The sequence below is a fragment of the Zea mays genome, unplaced genomic scaffold, assembly GCF_902167145.1.
Source record: "Zea mays cultivar B73 unplaced genomic scaffold, Zm-B73-REFERENCE-NAM-5.0 scaffold_514, whole genome shotgun sequence".
NCBI lineage: Eukaryota > Viridiplantae > Streptophyta > Magnoliopsida > Poales > Poaceae > Zea > Zea mays.
In genome coordinates this window covers 9523-30275 of record NW_023367162.1, presented here as the reverse complement: position 1 = coordinate 30275, position 20753 = coordinate 9523, and the positions used below count along the sequence as shown (strand labels likewise).

General features: G+C 43.1%; 1 protein-coding gene across 1 annotated transcript; it reads left to right on the top strand.

Moving 5' to 3' along the window:
* Positions 1–15630: 15630 nt before the first annotated feature.
* Positions 15631–17226, top strand: LOC118475612 (exopolygalacturonase). Its single transcript, XM_035963886.1, has one exon. The coding sequence runs from the start codon at positions 15673–15675 to the stop codon at positions 16903–16905; it is 1233 nt and encodes a 410-aa protein (XP_035819779.1). The 5' UTR covers positions 15631–15672; the 3' UTR covers positions 16906–17226.
* The last annotated feature ends 3527 nt before the right edge of the window (positions 17227–20753 follow it).

Here is a 20753-nt window from a genome sequence, read left to right as displayed (position 1 = left end):
GAATTAAAATTATGCAATCCATGGAGATAGATAATATTTAGGGAATCACAAACCACTAGTGTGCCAGTTCACTCTAGCACCTAAGTTGACCTTTTGTGTTCACATTGCTCTATCAAAATTGTGTTCACTTGGTTGTATATGTTTGGTGTATTGTTCACTTGTCTTTATCCAATTGCATTGAATGCATGATCGCTTTGTTTAGACACTGAGCAGCTCGTGGTTCCTTAGTGTGTTGCTGAAGATCTTCCTGAGCAACAACCTGGTGAAGGCAAGAGTCCTCCGACCTACTATGTCCTACTTACTTTATAGTTCACCGTCCCGCATTACATTATTTAAACCTAAGGATTAACTAGTCTGTATTTACCTTATCCTTGTTTACCTTTTTGGGTTTCTAAGCTTTATGCTATTGCTTTAACTTAATCAATGAACATGATGTGAATCTTTATGATACAATGATGTTATCTTGATGATGATCTTGTGATACTTTAGGGGACTCAGGCTATTTCCTGAGTACCTCTCCGTAAGGACCTGTTCATTGAGTGACCACCTGGGATAACAGTACAACCATGAGTGTGGAATGGGACACCCTTAGCTGATTAATTAGAGGAACTTGAGGTGTAGTTGGCTTCGCCGTAGGGCGTCTATGGGGTCCAGGCAGAACACTTGCTCTGCCGAGGCTGGTTGCCGAGGTTCTTTCGATTTGGTTTTGTTAGTCACCCTTCCTGTGGGGAGAATTATTGTGTTTATCAAACTAGAGAAACCTAACGGGCGGCTATGACCTCTTGGGAATCTTTGTAAAGGCTACGTAGTGTATCCCTAGCCATTCACCTCGGTTGTGAAGATCGAGTTTGTACAACCTAGGCTGGAAAGGGATCATGACTCGTGGGTAAAGTGTGCAACCTCTACAGAGTGTTAGAAACTGGTATATCAGTCGTGCTCACAGTTAAGAGCAGTCTTGGGATCCTTTTGATTAGAAGAACTTTGGATACTTTTATGATTATGGTTAATGATGATAAATATAACTTTGATCTCTGGTATTTCCTCTTGGAGGGAGTACTTTTAGGTAATAACTGGGTTTATTGCTAAAACATGGCTTTACTACTAGGTAATAAATATCTGACCAACTAAAAGCAATTTCTTAACCTTAACTCCACATACAGCTAGTCCACATTAGCCAAACGGGACATTTGCTGAGTATGTTGATGTGTACTCACCCTTGCTTTGAAAACCACCCCACCCAAGGTTGTCGCCACTATATTCAGTGCTCAGGAGGAGATGCAGCAACATGGAGGACTTTGATGAGTTCCAGGACTGCGATGAGTTCTAGTTATGTTAGTGGTGAACCTCCAGTCAGCTGCCTATGAATGGCTTTATCTGCTACACTCACTTTTCCGCACTTTGATAATAGTAATGACAATGTTATGTTAATGACTCCGTGGATGTCTTGGACATCTTGATGTAATAAAGTACTATTTCCACTATTTACTTTGAGCAATGTGTGATGATGTCCAATTATGTAATCGCTATGTAAGTGAGTTTCTGATCCTGGCACGTACATGGTTCGCATTCTGTTTACCTTCCAAAACCGGGTGACAGACGACCTCCTAGGTGGCCGTCAGATAGAACGTTATATCCGACGGCCTAAGGTAGCCGTCGGACATAAGATCCTACGTTCGACGGCTGTTAGACGGACCGTTAGACATAAGGTTATTTTCGATGGCTATCAGATAAGCCGTCGGACATAACCTTATGTCCGACGGTCGCCTAGGAGGCCTGTCGGACATAAGGGATTTAAACCCCGTCAACGCCCGCCCGCATCGTTTCAGTTCCATTCTTCAAGGAACACACAAGCCGAGGCCGCCGCCACCCACCAGCCGCCGCCGAGCACCTCCCCAGCCTGCGCCGGCGCCCGCCCTGCCCCCGACGCTGCCCGAGCCCATGGACACCTTTGTCACCGTCCTCGATGCCGTCGGAGCCGCTCCGATGCAGCCCACGCCTGCCTCAGCCTCTGCCCCCGTCCCCAACGCCGTCGGCGCCTGCCTCGACCCCACCGACGCTCGCTTCACTGGCTCTACGCCCAGCTAAGTGGGTAATTTTGTAACTTTTAGTATAATTTTGTATATGCATATAGATTGTTTGCTATTAGTTATGTTTAGTTTGTTATGTCCGACAACCTAAGTTTATTATGTAATTATAATTAGCTTGTTTTAGTTTATTTAGTGGTGCCTATATAATTTAAACTTTTAATTTCCGAGTGTAATTATTATGCCCTCGAAAATAAGATCATTTTATATGATTTAGGGTCCCGTGAAATGATTTTTCAATGTAATATTGTATTAGTGTGGTTTATTAGTAATCATAAGTAATTAAGTTAACGTCTCGTATCTAGTATGGAGGAGGATCGTCGATGGATGTATGAAGGTTGGAAGAAAAATGGTGCTTTATCAAGTGAGTGGGTTGCCAAGACTGACGCGTTTCTTGACCATGCTTTTGCTCGGTTGGAGACTGGAATCGATGTTAGGTGCCCTTGTAGCAAGTGTCGGAACATTTATTTCCTTGACAGGGACTATGTCGATAGATCTTTGTAAGAACGGTTATATGCCAGGCTATGAGGTGTGGGTGCACCACAGGTGAGGACCCACCTCATCGTATTGTATCGTAAGTTCAGTCACATGAAGAGGGGGCTATGATAGGATGGAAGAGATGCTTGATGAATGTACGCCTTGAGCTTCTACCCGTCGATTTGGAGAACCCCGGTCAACCCTCCGATTATGAGGATCCTCCTATGCCTGAGGTTCAGAAGTTTTTCGAGCTCCTTAAAGCTACCGAAGAGCCGTTGCACGAGCACACGAAAGTGACCGTCCTTGTGTTCGTGACTCGACTTATGACTATTAAGTCTAAGTTTGCATTCTCAAACAACTGCTACAAGGAGCTTCTGAACTTGATCAGTGATGTACTTCCGAAGAATCACAAGATGCCAAAGGACATGTATGAGTCCAAGAAGTTGCTATCTGGTCTCGGTATGGACTACGAAAAAATCGATGTCTATGACAATAACTATATGATTTTCTGGAAGGAGACCATGAGTGAGAAGAAGTTTATAGTATGTGGTGAGCGTAGATTCATAGAGGTTGAAAACGATGATGGCTTGACCGTGACGACCGAGATAGCACGTAAGCAGATTCAGTTACATGCCTCTTATAACTCGGTTGAAACGTTTGTTCATCTCCAAGAATACAACCAGACACATGAGGTGGCACAAAGAAGGGGTACGCTAGAATCCAGATGTCATGGCGCACCCAGCTGATATAGATGCATGGAAGGTACTAGATGCCTTTGATTCCAGCTTTGCTGTTGAAGTGCGAAATGTCCGCTTCCGTTTGGCAATAGATGGTTTCTCACCTTTCAATCTAACTGCGCCATACTACTCATGTTGGCTCATATTTGCTGTTCCATACAACCTTCTGCCAGCTCTTTGCATGAAATATGAATTTATTTTCTTATGTCTTGTAATACCTGGTCGGGATCATCCTAGAACAAAGATCGATGTGATGATGAGACCCCTGATTGAAGAATTGAAAATTTTGTGGGAAGGAGTCGAGGCGTACGATTGTTACAAGAAATAGAAGTTCAACCTGAGAGCTGCGTTTTTATGGTCTATTCACGATTTTATGGCTTATGGTATCTTTGCTGGATGGAGTTGTCATGGGATTCTCACATTTCCGATATGCGCTGAAGACACTTTATGCTTCCGACTGAAGTTTGGTGGAAAGATATGTTACTTCGATTGCCATTGATGTTTTTTTATAGAGGATCACCCATTCAGGTTCGATAGGAATGCTTTTAAACAAGTTTTTGCATCTCATATCAGTATTTTACTGATTCTTGTTTTAGGTACATGTTAATGCATCTATTTGCTTGATCGAAAAACATTTCATGTAGGTGTCTGTGCCTTGGATGGCCACCCTATCATACGGTTATCGGGCCTTGTGCAGGTGGTGGGCTTCCCTTGAGTTTCATGCCATTTTTGAAAGGAACATGGGAAACCGTGGTACTGAGTCGTTCCACAACTACGACGGTGATGGACATGTACACTTGGCTAAGCGAATGGTATGTCACATTATGTTGTAACTTTGAATTACATAGAAATGTGTCATTCTAACTTGTATGTACAGGAAGTCAAATCCGCCCGTACGCCTACGAATGTGGAGGTGTATATGCAAGGGCATAAGGGGTTCTGATCCACAGAATCCTGATGTTTTATGCAGTCAGACAACCATCGACCGTCTAGTGTGTTTTTGGTACTCTATTATGTGTTTGTGCATCAACTTGGTAATGAACATATATTTGGTATGTTTGCCTCTAGCCTTTGTATGGGCAGGAGATGGTTCAGCGCCATGGGCAGGACCACGATTGGAGGAACCAGCCAATCGACCCTCAGGCAGCATATGCTAGTGCAGGAGGACAAGCCCATGGACAGATGAGAGTATTTGATTTGGATTTCAAAATTGTTCTCATATGCTTGTGATTGAACTGAGTCCATGGTTTACTCTACTAAGTGCATGGTTCACTCTTGTAGGTTGGGTATTTTTGATTCCACGATTGATTCTAGGGAGCTGAGACATCATGGACGACAGTCCACATCCTCGTCTTCGCAGTCGTCCCGTTCTCGATCATCCGCCCAAGAGATAGAGATTGCAGTGTTGCGTCAGCATGCAGAGTATCATGAATCAATTTTGAGGGAAACAAATGGAGTATCAGAGGCAACAAGCTGAGTACCAAAAGAAGAAGGACGAGTATTATTCAAACCTCTAGGCCCATAATCAAGCTCTACTCTCGGTAAGTTGAAGTAACATTTTGTTCGTAACAACTAAAAACACATGATGTGTACCTTATTTTCTCAACAATGGCTTGCATCTAATTTGTAGCAACTAGCACAACAAGCGGGCGTCTCGATGCCGACATATGGGATGCCGCCTCTGGACTTTGCACTGCCTGCCAATGTTGTTGCCTCCACCCCGCCTTAATTCCATATGGTATGTACACATATATGTGTGTGACATGTTCATAGTTGTCTTATGTGTTAAAATGAAAAACTTAGTGGTTAATATTTCATGTGGGTGTGTTATAGGGATTTCAGACACCTTCCGCTTCAGTTGCCGCACCTAGAGATGTGTCTGGTCAAGACGACACATCAAATTATTAGGTGAACAACCTTTTCAACACCTAGAGTCCAGCCGGAGGAAGTGGCTATAACTTGAACCAACCAGGTGACGGATATGAGTGATAGTTCATCAAATGTGTTTGATTTGGAACTATGTCAATGTTCATGTCAAGGACTATGTGTCGAACTATGTCAGTGTTTAATTTGGAACTATATGTTGATGTAAAAGACTTGTTGCAACTATTTGGAACTATATGTTTGTGAATGTGAGGTGATGTTTGTGAATGTGAATACTTATGTGAATTGATGTTTGTGAATGTATGTGAATATGTGGTGTAACACCCCTGGTGTTACTGTTACTAAAACTTGAGCATAACATCATCAGCATTAGCATTTCATGTGTTTGATACACCTAGAATGCATTCACTAGGCTGAAGTTTCAAACAAGTTGTATTGATATGGCATTTTGCAAATAAAACCCTGGAGTAGGGTACTTAACCCTAAATGGGGTTTAGAAGGGTAAAACAAAATCCAAAAAGAGAAAATCCTAAAGCTTAAGTGAAATAGTCATAAAATGTTACTAAGAAGGGACCTAAATTACATTCACACCCCTGAAATACCAAAAACCCTAAAAAGGACCCTAGAAAACCCTAAACCTAAACCCTAGGGGGCTAAGTGCAAAATCAGTGCACTTTTGGACTAAAGTACAAAAACTATGAAAGTAAGGTATCTTAAGTCATATGGTTCACAATCATGAAGATTTGCAAGCTAAACCCTGAATTTTGGACCTATTTGCAAAAAGAACCTATTTGAGTTCTAAACCTAAGTCTGAAATTCAGTGACATTGGCTCAACTTTGGAGCTCTATATCTTCCAAATTATTGAGAATTTGCCATAGGTCACCACATCAATTTTGTAGATCTATCAAAGGTGAACAACTTTGTTTAAGGGATTAAACATTTTTGTTATGAAGAATTTGGAGATAATTAAACCCAAAGTCAGGCTGTTTGATGTCTAAATTTCAGACTAACAATACAACTGCAAGAACTTTGGGCACGAATTCTGGCATGATCGAGCAAGAATTTGCCTAGGGTTGCTATACCAAGATTATAGCTGGATCCTAGAGCTATAACTTTGCTAAAGACTGTCGATCATGTTATTACATAAAATTAAGAGAAAATTTGCCCTAAACTTTGGCTGTCAGGTGCACTAAATGAGGAATGGCCATGGTATAGTACTGAAGAAGATCGACTGCCAGTCGTTCATCGTCGATGACCTCTCCACCGCGATTCGTGCCACCGCCGTCTCGATTCGTGCTCGGGGAGGAATGGATAACACCGGGGACGGGTAAAAAGATCTGGGCGGGATGGATTGCGATTGCTAGCTGGTTCGACCATCCTGTCCACTTGCCGCGCAGCCGACCGAGTTTATCCTCACTGGAGCTCGCCGTTTCACTCAACCGTGCCACGCCGCAAAGCATTCTCCACGTCGTAGGGATCATGGAGGATAGTCAGTTACCCCTCCTGCACCGTTTTCTCCTAGCTCGCCACGATACGCAGAGCACGGTGAAATATCCAAGTCACCGTGAGCTGATCTCCAACCCAAATTCACTGGCCGCTGCTCACGATCACTATAAATTGAGTGCACCCGCGGCTCCATAGGGTAATCACGCATCTATTGCACCAATCCTTGCCCCGGATTATCCACCAGGGACCGAGAATTGCTCACTTCCCCCAATCACGGTTTCCGCCACCGTAAAACGCACCTCGCTGTGGCCAGCCACTTCCAGGTTTGTTCATGCTCTCTGCTGCCTTGTTTCAGCATTAGTGTGCTTCCTTGATGCTCCTCAACCAACCCAATTATACTGAGTCCCCCTTAATTACCGGGAACGCGATACCCATTCGAGTGTCCGCGCTGTTTCCATGGACCGATCGATTCAATGTCCCATTGATGAAATTGTTTGAGGGGAAACCCTCGTTAGGTCTTGGATTTGATCTCTGCCAAAGTAGAACGCTAGTCATCACGTGAATCATCCGATACATGCTCGCCAGAGTTCGTCCCTACGTGGTTCGCCGTCGTGGACTTCGAAATGAGAAAGGATATAAGCACGGGGGTGTTCTTGTAGATGCCGGTGAGACATGTGAATAGCGCTAACGACCACCACTCTAATTTTGAACCGGTAAGGGCGTTTTTGCAAAGTCATCGCGGGCACGCGTGCGTGCGGGCGAATTCGCTCGCTGCTTGGGCCGCTTCGGCTGAAATGAGCCCAACACTGTTTAAGCTTTTCTCTTTTCTTTTTCTGTGAAACTTTAGAAATCTATAGAAAATTGTAGAAAAATGGTAAAAATGTCAAACCAATTTTGCTAAATTCCTAATTTTCATAGAATTTAATAAAAATAGTTTCATGATTTTTAGGTCAAATAGAGAATTTTGGAGCATTTAAAATAGCCTAAAACATTATTTCTGGATTTTTAGAAAATAGATAATAACTCCAAAAAATCCCCAAACTTTTTAGATGATCTTTATACATTATTTAGAAGCCTTGGGCAGAGTTTGGTATGATTTGGACCTTGTTTGATACTTAGGACCCAAAACCCTACCCCTGCCCTTTGAATTCCTTTATTAACTCCGGAAACCCTAGGTTCTCGGAGAACCATGAAGGAAAATTAGATTCAAGACTTTAGAAAATAAACTTTTACTATCTTTGCACTCTCATGAGCATTACATGGGCATTCATTATTATGTATGGTTATATTTAGAAAACAAGGAAGAAGTTGAAGTAGAAGAAGAAAAGACTTCGCCACCACCACCCGAGGAACATTAGGCAGGCAACTGCTTTTATTTTGATATCTGTGGATCCGAGCCTGATTCACCTGTAAACCAAGGCAAGCCCCGGTGCATTTGCCACCTCCTTGATTCTTTTAAAATCTTTCTCACTCGCTTGATGCATTAGGTGATAGGAGTTGAATGCTAAAACAATTCCTGCATTACCTTCCTTGAATTTGATTACCTTCCTTTGAATCCCTATTTTTACAAACGGTTTTTACTATGCTTAGTCTTGCTTTAGCAAAAAAAAAATGTTTTGTTTTTACAAAAGATGATGTGGCAAAGTGGGAGGGATGTTTTTGAAAATAAAACTTGATGGTGAGTCCATCATGGCCATGATGGGTTCAGCATCGGAAAAGATGTACCTCTGTCAGGTACCAAACTTTGGGATTTGAAATGATTAAGCTGAGACCGGGCGGGTGACTTACACGAGAAGAGAGTCTCGGTGTAGTGTCTTCGTCTGAGTCGATTAAGGACCGTGTCGATGTAGTCCTGCTGACCGAGGACCCTTTAATTGGTCACATGCCTCGTCATGGGTAAGCTTTGCCTCGGGCAGACTAATACCAGAATAAGATACCATGCAATGGGAGTGGAGAGATGGCGAGAGTAGCGTGTACCCTACGTGGCAAGAGGCTGGATGGTGGTGTATCTGTGCTCTCAGTTGGCGTGACCCTGATCTGGTCTTAAGAACCCCGGTGGCGGGTTGACATATGCAAGGGTTAAGTGCTACATATGTCGTGTGATCGGAGATCCTCAGCTGAGTATAATCGATTCGGATCTCCGTACCTTCGCGGTTATGAAGACTTGGTCACTGACCTATACGTAGAACTCCAGTAAAGATGAAGGGTTGTTAAGAAATTGGCTAGTGTAGGTCAAGTGATTGAACTAGGGTAGAAAGAACTCTAGTTACAGGTAATTAAACTTAACTTGACAAATAAAACTGGATTTTTAAGGATCCACTGTTAGTAAGCATTTCTGCAAACAAAGTCATTGATTATTGAGAAACCTTACCTTGACTCCCTTATAACCAGCATACCCTTGAGAGTCTTTTTTTAGTCGGGTAAGTCTTGCTGAGTAATTCCATACTCAGTGTTTTATTCCCTATTATTTTTAGGTGAGGAAGCAACAAACTTTTGTTGTTTCTGTTCCAAGGTGGTCTCAAAAGAAGAATACCAAGAGTAAAGCTGCGGGAGGAAAGGATCCTCCATAAAAACTTTTGTGTAAAACTTATCGGGAGGGGTTTTTGCCTCCCTTGGCTTGTAATAATAATACTCTGCACTCGTATGTTATATTCTGGTCTGTAAATATTAATCTTTGTCTTACTTTTAAATAAAGGTAAGTTAATGTAATGGCTTTCGCACTTTCGTAACTCCGATGCTTGTAATGTCTGCGTGACGGGTAAAACGCTCTTGGGAAAGGTAAGAAAAGTAGATACCGAACTTGTCAAGTGATTCAGGGTCACCTGTAGGGTTGTCTGAGGTCCGTTGGACAAGGACAACTATAGGTGGGCCTAATGACTTGGGAGGTTCCGTAACATGTGGTTGTATATGAAATCTGTGGTTTTGTTTGTAAATGTCAGAAATGTACAAAAATATAATTTTTTGCAACTGCTGAAATTCATTATGTCTGATGGCTTAACACAAGCCATCGGACATAATACTTCATTATGTCTGAAGGCTAACATAGGCCGTCGGCTAATATAGGCCACCAGACATAAGTGATGGACGACCGTTAACTGCCGTTACCGAGGATAAACGCCGATGGCCGAAAGGTGCCGTCAGACATAGCTTATGTCCAACGTCCACGGTCGGAAATAAGAGTATTTTTGACCCTTTACGACAGAGGGATGGGTACCGTCGATCATAATCCTACGACCGTCTGTCAAAAATAACTTATGTCTGATGGCTTTAAACGTCGAAAATACGCTTTTTACTAAAGTGGCGAACAAGCACCACCCACGTATATGTATTTCCTTTAATCTGGGTTGCTGCTGCTCGTTGGTAGTAGCATATTATTGACCAAACTTCTACCACGTCCTACGTACAATCCTGCATGTATTAGAGTACGTCTGGTTTCACATCAGACACTTATTCACGTTGTGTTTGTTTTTTCAAAGAAGAATGTAAAAGTTCATGTACCCGAGCTCCAGGACATGCCATTTTTTTATTTTGTTTTTTTGCAAGCACCACGTAGCAGTTTAAAAGCTAAATTCCACCGAATCTATCTCTATATATGCATACACTCAGAACGTCTCCAAAGTTCTCCTTAAAAATCATTTGGGAAGTCAATGCATGATTATGCCAAGTGATCAATGAACAAAATAAATAGAGGGTTCTATTTTTATCTTCCTCTCCAGTAGTTTTTAGTAATTAGAGAATCTCTAGGACTCTGATGTATAATTTACTTGCTAAACCAGAGACAAGTTAACAAAATAAGCACCAACCTTAATTTACCCCCTCCAATAGTTTACCATATGAACTTTCTAAAAAAACGAATTGTTTGGCGCAGCAATTCCAGGTCAGTGCAGCCATCCACCATGTCCGTCGACAGATAGGTTGTAATTCTCGGTTCACCCCATCCACCATGTGTGTTAGTACCGGACCTTGTACATTATTCCGCATGATCTTCATGGGACAGCGACGGTAGAAGTGCTACACAAAAAACATTTGTCAGCTTATTCCTTTGGCTTTAATCTGTACCGGTTTCTACTGTTTCTACAATATTTTTGTCTCTATAGATTGCAGCTGCAGCAGCCTGAACAGCTGGCTTCAATGGATACCAGACAATCGAAACTAAATGTCTTAGCTTATAGTCTCGGTTGCATGCACCGATATTAAGTAATTGATATCTTTAATACCAATTGTTGAATATATGTTCAAGAGACAATAATGACATATGATAACACTAATGAGTCTTTATGGTAAAAACACATTAGTAAGGGTCTATATGTACCAAAGGTCTGGCATGCTTGAGAGAATCATATTAGCTACCACTGTCTCTTCCTATGGTTGCAGACGCTCGATACGTCGACACCGCTTCTCTCGATATGCATGGTGTTAGCACACCGGCATTACGATATTTCATCTTCACACGTATGGATATACCACGGTGACACTGTTGTTACTGTGGTGTTGATCAATAACGAACTTGTGGAGGATGGGCAAATGTGTTGTTGTTGGTACGCAAGGACATTCGATGACTTCCACTACATCAATGTGTCCTTCCACTGTGTTGCGCGTCTAGTAGTAGAAATGCATGATTCTGTAGTTACATGCAATCTTGGTTAAACATGGTAGATATGCTAGTGTGTATCGTGCATGATTTCCATCAGTGGTACCAGAGCTAGGTCATGCACAATTTTTGATCTAGATTATTTGCATATAGGTGATACTCCTAGTGTATTGCATCTATTTTTCTTTGGTTATAGCACCACTTAGGACAAATGAGGTAATTGCCGGTATAGTCGCATATCTCTACTGACTAGAATCACCGTAGGGGTAACAATACATGTATCTTTTAGATTGAGAAAGTCAAGAAATCTGAATTGGATATACTGTTATGGCCCTATGTCACACAATTGTCAATATGATTGACAGTAAAAATAGAGACATTTAGCTTGTCTCGAAATCAACTAGATTTGATTAATCTGGTGATACTTATATAGAGCTTTCAGTGATGTGACCAGGAATTTCTGAGTGTACGACACAGATTATTTGGACAAACCATTTTCATACTGCATGGTAGTATCTGACTCTCCACCTAGCATGGTTTTATAGAAAATATTATGAATAATATGACCCAAATATAGAAACCACATATAGGACTTGATGATGTAGATCACCATGATAAATGGATGACTTCTATCCTACATTTAATATAATTATCTGCGATGGTTTATTTTCCTACCTTACTATGATAGGATAGTTTCCCTAAAAAATTAAGAGTTTATTTTGATACCCTTCCAATTACTATGTTTATATAGATTCTAATCATCACTTGGTGGGCCTACCAAAGCAAAGTCTCATTGATTATTTTAATCTAATAGGGTAAGTCCTAGACATTTGCTAAAGATGAAGGGCAAAGGTGAGGGCAAGGCTAAAGATGAGATCTCAAAGCTAAATGCAAAGTCTAAGTCTGGCCTTTCTTCTAAAGACAAAAATTTCATTGTGGTGACCTTGAGAAACGGTCTAGAAACTACAAGAAGTACTTAGAAGACTAAGGAAATTGAGACTTCTATTTTGTGTATATATGTTATTGAAATTAATCTGGCTATTTCTTTTAGTGAATCATGGGTATTTGATATCAGATCGATGATTCATACTTGCAAATCATTGCAAGGACTAAAAAGGACTAGAATATTTGCTACAAATGAGTTGAATATGTGTGTAGGCAATAGAGCAAAGGTTGTTGCACTAGCCATCGACACTTATCAAGTGCCACTTGTACACATTTTAGAAAGATCTTAACAAATATCTAATCCAGAGAATTCCTAATTTTCAATAGCAATAGATATCTAAGTTTTATAGCTTGCCATGGTTATTATTGTAGAAGATTTTAAAACCTTGCCTTATGCCCTCATTTCATGGCTTCATGATTGTTATAGAAATTTCTAAATTTTTTTGTTTTGTTTCTGTTGGTACCTCAAGATTGGGGCACCCACTACTGCTGGATCAAGGTGGACCCTCCAGGACCGTTGGAGCTTTGTCTTCTAGTTGCACTGGACAGTCCGGTGCCGCACCGAACATGTACTGTTCACTATCCGGTATGCCTCTGGCGGCTGCTCTGACTTCTGCGTGCACTGTCCGCGCACTATAGCGTTTACAGGTGTTCGTTGCAGTCGACCATTGCACTGTTAGCCGTTGCTCCGCTGGTGCACTGGATAGTTCGGTGGCACACCGAACAGTCCAGTGAATTATAGTGGAGCGACGCCTGAGAAACCCGAAGGTGGCGAGTTTGGAGTTGTACGGTCCTGGTGCACCGGACACTGTCTGGTGGCATACCGGACAGTCCGGTGCACCAGACCAGGGCACCCTTCAGTTCCTTTGCTCCTTTGCTTTTGAACCCTAACTTTGATCTTTTATTGGTTTGTGTTGAACCTTTATGCACCTGTGGAATATATAATCTAGAGCAAACTAGTTAGTCCAATCATTTGTGTTGGGCATTCAACCACCAAAATTATTTATAGGAAAAGGGTAAACCCTAATTCCCTTTCAATCTCCCCCTTTTTGGTGATTGATGCCAACACAAACCAAATCAAATATATAAGTGCAGAATTGAACTAGTTTGCATAAGGTAAGTGCATAGGTTACATAGAATTAAACCAATTTATACTTTTACTAGATATGCATGGTCCCTTTCAATCTCCCACTTGTTTTGTTTTTGCAAATCTTTTTGGAAATTATTTTTCAAAGTCTTTTGCAAATAGTCAAAGGTATATGAATAAGATTGTAAGAAGCATTTTCAAGATTTGAAATTTCTCCCCCTGTTTCAAATGCTTTTCCTTTGACTAAACAAAACTCCCCCTGAATAAAATTCTCCTCTTAGCTTTCAAGAGGGTTTTAAATAGATGTCAATTGGAAATATATTTAGATGCTAATTTTGAAAATATACCAATTAAAAATCAAAATACCAATTTGAAATTAAACATACCAATTTAAAAAATTTCAAAAGGTGGTGGTGCGGTCCTTTTGCTTTGGGCTTAATATTTCTCCCCCTTTGGCATTAATCGCCAAAAATGGAGACTTTGTGAGCCCTTTATACTTTCTCCCCATTGGTAAATGAAATATGAGTGAAAGATTATACCAAATTTGGAGAGTGATGTGGAGTGACGGCAAAGGATAAACGATACCGTTAGAGTGGAGTGGAAGCCTTGTCTTCGCCGAAGACTCCATTTCCCTTTCAATCTACGACTTAGCATAGAAATACACTTGACAACACATTAGTCATAGCCACGAAAGAGATATGATCAAAGGTATACAAATGAGCTATGTGTGTAATGTTTCAATCAAAATTTCGAGAATCAAGAATATTTAGCTCATTCCTAAGTTTGCTAAAGGTTTTCTCATCTAATGGTTTGGTAAAGATATCGACTAATTGTTCTTTGGTGCTAACATAAGCAATCTCGATATCCCCCTTTATTGGTGATCCCTCAAAAAGAGATACCGAATGTCTATGTGCTTAGTGCGGCTGTGTTCAACGGGATTATCCGCCATGCGGATAGCACTCTCATTGTCACATAGGAGAGGGACTTTGCTCAATTTGTAGCCATAGTCCCTAAGGGTTTGCCTCATCCAAAGTAATTGTGCACAACAATGTCCTGCGGCAATATACTTGGCTTCGGCAGTAGAAAGAGCTATTGAGTTTTGTTTCTTTGAAGCCCAAGACACCAGGGATCTCCCTAGAAACTGACAAGTCCCTGATGTGCTCTTCCTATCAATTTTACACTCTGCCCAATCGACATCTGAATATCCTATTAAATCAAAGGTGGATCGCTTGGGGTACCAAAGACCAAATTTAGGAGTGTAAACTAAATATCTCATGATTCTTTTCACGGCCCTAAGGTGAACTTCCTTAGGATCGGCTTGGAACCTTGCACACATGCATATAGAAAGCATACTATCCGGTCGAGATGCACATAAATAGAGTAAAGATACTATCATCGACCGGTATACCTTTTGATATACGGATTTACCTCCCGTGTCGAGGTCGAGATGCCCATTAGTTCCCATGGGTGTCCTGATGGGCTTGGCATCCTTCATTCCAAACTTGTTGAGTATGTCTTGAATGTACTTTGTTTGGCTGATGAAGGTGCCATCTTGGAGTTGCTTGACTTGAAATCCTAGAAAATACTTCAACTCCCCCATCATAGACATCTCGAATTTTTGAATCATGATCCTAATAAACTCTTCACAAGTAGATTTGTTAGTAGACCCAAATATGATATCATCAACATATATTTGGCATACAAACAAAACTTTTGCAATGGTTTTAGTAAAGAGAGTAGGATCGACTTTACTGACTCTGAAGCCATTAGTGAAAAGAAAATCTCTTAGGCATTCATACCATGCTGTTGGGGCTTGCATGAGCCCATAAAACGCCTTTGAGAGTTTATAAACATGGTTAGGGTACTCACTATCTTCAAAGCCGGGAGGTTGCTCAACATAGACCTATTCACCCCATTTGATCACTTTTTTGGTCCTTCAGGATCTAATAGTTATGTATAATTTAGAGTCTCTTGTTTAATGGCCGGATATTTCTAATTAATCTAAGAATTTATGATATTTTTTAATTTTTTATCATGTCTGATGAGAATTAACATAAAGGCTCAATTGGGTCCTGAATTAATAATAGAGTGAAAATTAATCCAGAGGCTCTATTAGAACCTTCAATTAGTAATACCAAGATATATATAAGATAGTAGAGTATAGTTTAAATGTTGGCATTGTTCATTCTTTCTTTTGTTATTTAATTTATGCTTTCCACAGTGGTTAGTGGTTACGTCTGAAGGGTCCAAATAATGCATGAAGAGTTTGAGGACAAGAAGTCTGCCCTAAAATAGCGATGCAAAGGCATGGTGTCCAAGCCATACATATAGCGCACTAATTTTATCCGCAGAACAGTGGTATTTATAGGTCCTAGTGCCCAGGCAACAAGAGACACAAATAAAGCATCGATCACGACAAGATGGCATGCACAAACAATGCGATGAGAGCCTTGTTCCTCCTGGTCCTCTTCTGCATCGTGCATGGTGAGAAGGAAGAGTCAAAGGGCATCGATGCGAAAGCGTCCGGGCCTGGTGGGTCCTTCGACATCACCAAGTTGGGCGCCTCCGGCAATGGCAAGACAGACAGCACGAAGGCTGTGCAGGAGGCATGGGCATCGGCGTGCGGCGGCACTGGGAAGCAGACAATCCTCATACCCAAGGGCGACTTCCTTGTCGGACAACTCAACTTCACAGGCCCTTGCAAGGGCGACGTGACCATCCAGGTGGATGGCAATCTGCTGGCGACCACGGACCTAAGCCAGTACAAGGACCATGGTAATTGGATCGAGATTCTACGCGTGGATAACCTGGTCATCACCGGCAAGGGAAACCTTGACGGGCAGGGCCCAGCTGTGTGGAGCAAGAACTCCTGCACCAAGAAGTACGACTGCAAGATCCTTCCCAACTCGCTGGTGATGGACTTCGTGAACAACGGGGAGGTGTCCGGGGTCACGCTGCTCAACTCCAAGTTCTTCCACATGAACATGTACCGGTGCAAGGACATGCTGATCAAGGACGTGACCGTGACGGCGCCCGGGGACAGCCCCAACACGGATGGCATCCACATGGGCGACTCATCCGGGATCACCATCACCAACACCGTCATTGGCGTCGGCGACGACTGCATCTCCATCGGCCCCGGGACCTCCAAGGTGAACATCACCGGCGTGACCTGCGGCCCTGGCCACGGCATCAGCATCGGAAGCCTAGGGCGGTACAAGGACGAGAAGGACGTCACGGACATCAACGTCAAGGATTGCACTCTTAAGAAGACGATGTTCGGCGTCCGCATCAAGGCGTACGAGGACGCCGCCTCCGTGCTCACCGTCTCCAAGATCCACTACGAGAATATCAAGATGGAGGACTCAGCCAACCCCATCTTCATCGACATGAAGTACTGCCCCAACAAGTTGTGTACTGCCAACGGCGCCTCCAAGGTCACCGTCAAGGACGTCACCTTCAAGAACATCACCGGCACCTCCTCCACCCCGGAGGCCGTTAGCCTGCTCTGCACTGCCAAGGTCCCATGCACCGGCGTCACCATGGATGACGTCAACGTCGAGTATAGCGGCACCAACAACAAGACCATGGCTATATGCACGAACGCCAAGGGCAGCACCAAAGGTTGCCTCAAGGAGCTTGCATGCTTCTAGACCCTCCGTCGACTGACCCATCTCTCTAGTTATAATTTTTCTCTCGTCCTTGCATTGCCCATTACATGCTATCCATTGGTAACGCACAACAGTAAAACGACAGACATCCGACAGCTATATTATGTTCGACGGTGTAACACCCTGAATTTGAGGGTATAAAATTTCTTCTCTAAATACCAACCAAATTCAGGTGTTACCTCTTGTCTCTCTCTCTCTCTCTTTTCCTTTTGATTAAAAGTAAGTGAATTAGGCGAGGGTTTAATTATTTATTTTGTCAAAACTTATGTGAGTCATGAAATGTTGCATCATGCTGAGCCTAAATTATTCTTTTGTTTGATGCACATGTTTGAATTGGTTTGAATTTGAAATTTGGTTTGAGTTTGATTTGAAAACCATAGAGAAATTAAAATAGAAAAGACATTAGAAATTTCAAAAAAAAGAAAAGGAAAGCAGCTCGAACCTCCTCCCTCCTTGGCCTTTCGGCCCATCCAGCCCAATTAACCACCCGCATCCGCTGACAAGCGGGCCCCACCTATCGGCACCACGCCCCGCTCGCCCTCTCCCTCTCTTCTCAGTGGGACCGCCCCGTCAGCACTGCGCCCTGCTTGCCCGCGCGTTCCCTCGCTGACTCGCGGCCCCTATTGTCAGACCCATCCCCTCCCCTACAACTGTCGCGCCTGTGCCCATGGCGTGCGCCCATGCGGTCAAAGCGTACCCACGTCCCCACGACCTGCCCATGTCACCCGAGTGCTAGGTGAAGACCCCGAACACTCCCTCAGCTCGCCCCTGCCTCACATTCGCTCTTTCCCTGCCCCCGCACTCACCCAGCCGCAGCGCCGCCCCCCGCTGTTGCTTCACCTTTCTGCTGTCGCCGCTGGACTTCTGCCAGCGCTTTGGCCATGGTGAGATTTGCCTGAGCTTGGCGCACCGGGAACCCACGATTGTTTCCCCTTTCCTTAAATCCTGTACCCGACCTGCGCTCCACCTCTCCCCTGCGCAGGTCGGAGCTCGCCGCCGTCGTGATTCTTCAATGTCCGGCCAACCAGAGCCCCATCGCGCCGTGCCAAGCTGCCCGAAGCACCGTATCTGGGTAAGTGACATTCCTGTGTCCCTCTTTTGCGCCATTTCTGCTATACGTGGGGGGATTTCGGCCGTCGAAGTTGCCCCTCGCCGGGCCGCAGCATCTTCACGGCGTTCGACCACTACAACCCCTCCCTAAGCCCGAACTTAGGCCTAGAGCACCCCCACCCTCTCCCCGGAGCCTATGCCGACCGCAGAGCGCTGGTTTAACCCTCACCGCGACGGGCATTGCTCGCCAGAGTAACCTTGGGTTCGCCCGAGGATCCCCCCTCCACCGTCTGCCCATCTTAGTCCAATTCTCGGCACCCAGACCTTGCCATAGTGCTTGCCGAGTCCTCCCCAACCTCTCTGGCTACCCAGACCAACCCCCAGTGCCCTAGAAGCCCCGGTCTGCCTAACCTCCGGCGACTGCGCCTCCGTGTCCGCGGAGAGCGCCACCCCTAGCTGACCAGAGGAGACTAAACCTCTCGTGCCGAATTCGAACCACCCAGTCTTGATCTGACGGCCCGAAGTCGTGGATAACGGTTCGCGTGGTTTCTGGAACTAGAGCCATCAATCTACAATCCAGTGGCCAACGCGCCCCGTGTCCTCTTCAAACTGCTGACCCATGGGCCCTGTGTGTCAGTGCCTCAACCCACCCGAGCCCACCTGTCAAGAGCCTGCGCCCTCGCTCGTTATTCTAATCTGGACCTTTGGTCGGAGATCGGACGGCTAGCGCAACCCCGTACCCCTTTGCGTGGCAGTTTTGCTAAAGAGACCCTTGCTTCTTAGAAATCAACCCGTTGTCCCTGGTTTTCATGCATAGGCCTCTGTAATCTTACGGATTGAACCCTAGACTTCTATTTATTCACAAATTTAGGCCTAATTTTGTATTTTAAACTTCAAAACTTGTTTATTTCATATCTTTTGCATATGAACTTCAAATTGAGTGATTCAAATTGCAAAATGTTCATAGGATTATTCTTTGTCCAAATAAATTATGATCATTCACTGTCTGTACATGTTAATTTTATGCCTAGACTATAGGTTAGTATATGTAATAGTTTGTTTACTAAATAAGAAAATAAAAAGGAAAACCCTAATGGTAATTAGATGTTTAACCTTGTGAGATTAATAGTATGTAATGTATGAATTTATCCCTGGTATAATTTTGTGTCTCACTAAAATTAGTGGAATTAAAATTATGCAATCCATGGAGATAGATAATATTTAGGGAATCACAAACCACTAGTGTGCCAGTTCACTCTAGCACCTAAGTTGACCTTTTGTGTTTACATTGCTCTGTCAAACTTGTGTCCACTTGGTTGTATATGTTTGGTGTATTTTTCATTTGTCTTTATCCAATTGCATTGAATGCATGATCGCTTTGTTTAGACAATGAGCAGCCTGTGGTTCCTTAGTGTGTTGCTGAAGATCTTCCTGAGCAACAACCTGGTGAAGGCAAGAGTCCTCTGACCTACTATGTCCTACTTACTTTATAGTTCACCGTCTCGCTTTACATTATTTAAACCTAAGGATTAACTAGTCTGTATTTACCTTATCCTTGTTTACCTTTTTCGGTTTCTAAGCTTTATGCTATTGCTTTAACTTAATCAATGAACATGATGTGAATCTTTATGATACAATGATTTTATCTCGATGATGATCTTGTGATACTTTAGGGGACTCAGGCTGTTTCCTGAGTACCTCTCCGTAAGGACCTGTTCATTGAGTGACCACCTGGGATAACAGTACAACCATGAGTGTGGAATGGAACACCCTTTGCTGATTAATTAGAGGAACTTGAGGTGTAGTTGGCTTCGCCGTAGGGCGTCTATGGGGTCCAGGCACAACACTTGCTCTGCCGAGGCTGGTTGCCGAGGTTCTTTCGATTTGGTTTTGTTAGTCACCCTTCCTGTGGGGAGAATTATTGTGTTTATCAAACTAGAGAAACCTAACGGGCGGCTATGACCTCTGGGGAATCTTTGTAAAGGCTACGTAGTGTATCCCTAGCCATTCACCTTGGTTGTGAAGATCGAGTTTGTACAACCTAGGCTGGAAAGGGATCATGACTCGTGGGTAAAGTGTGCAACCTCTGCAGAGTGTTAGAAACTGGTATATCAGCCGTGCTCACGGTTAAGAGCAGTCTTGGGATCCTTTTGATTAGAAGAACTTTGGATACTTTTATGATTATGGTTAATGATGATAAATATAACTTTGATCTCTGGTATTTCCTCTTGGAGGGAGTACTTTTAGGTAATAACTGGGTTTATTGCTAAAACATGGCTTTACTACTAGGTAATAAATATCTGACCAACTAAAAGCAATTGCTTAACCTTAACTCCACATACAAGCTAGTCCACATTAGCCAAACGGACATTTACTGAGTACGTTGATGTGTACTCACCCTTGCTTTAAAAACCACCGCACCCAAGGTTATCGCCAATATATTCAGTGCTCATGAGGAGATGCGGGCAACATGGAGGACTTTGAGGAGTTCCAGGACTACGATGAGTTCTAGTTATGTTAGTGGTGAACCCCCAGTCAGCTGCCTGTGAAGGCTTTATCAGATACGCTCGCTTTTTCGCACTTTGATAATAGTAATGACAATGTTATGTTAATGACTCTGTGGATGTCTTGGACATCTTGATGTAATAAGTACTATTTCCACTATTTACTTTGAGCAATGTGTGATGATGTCCAATTATGTAATCGCTATGTACGTGAGTTTCTGATCCTGGCATGTATATGGTTCGCATTCTGTTTACCTTCCAAAACTGGGTGACAGA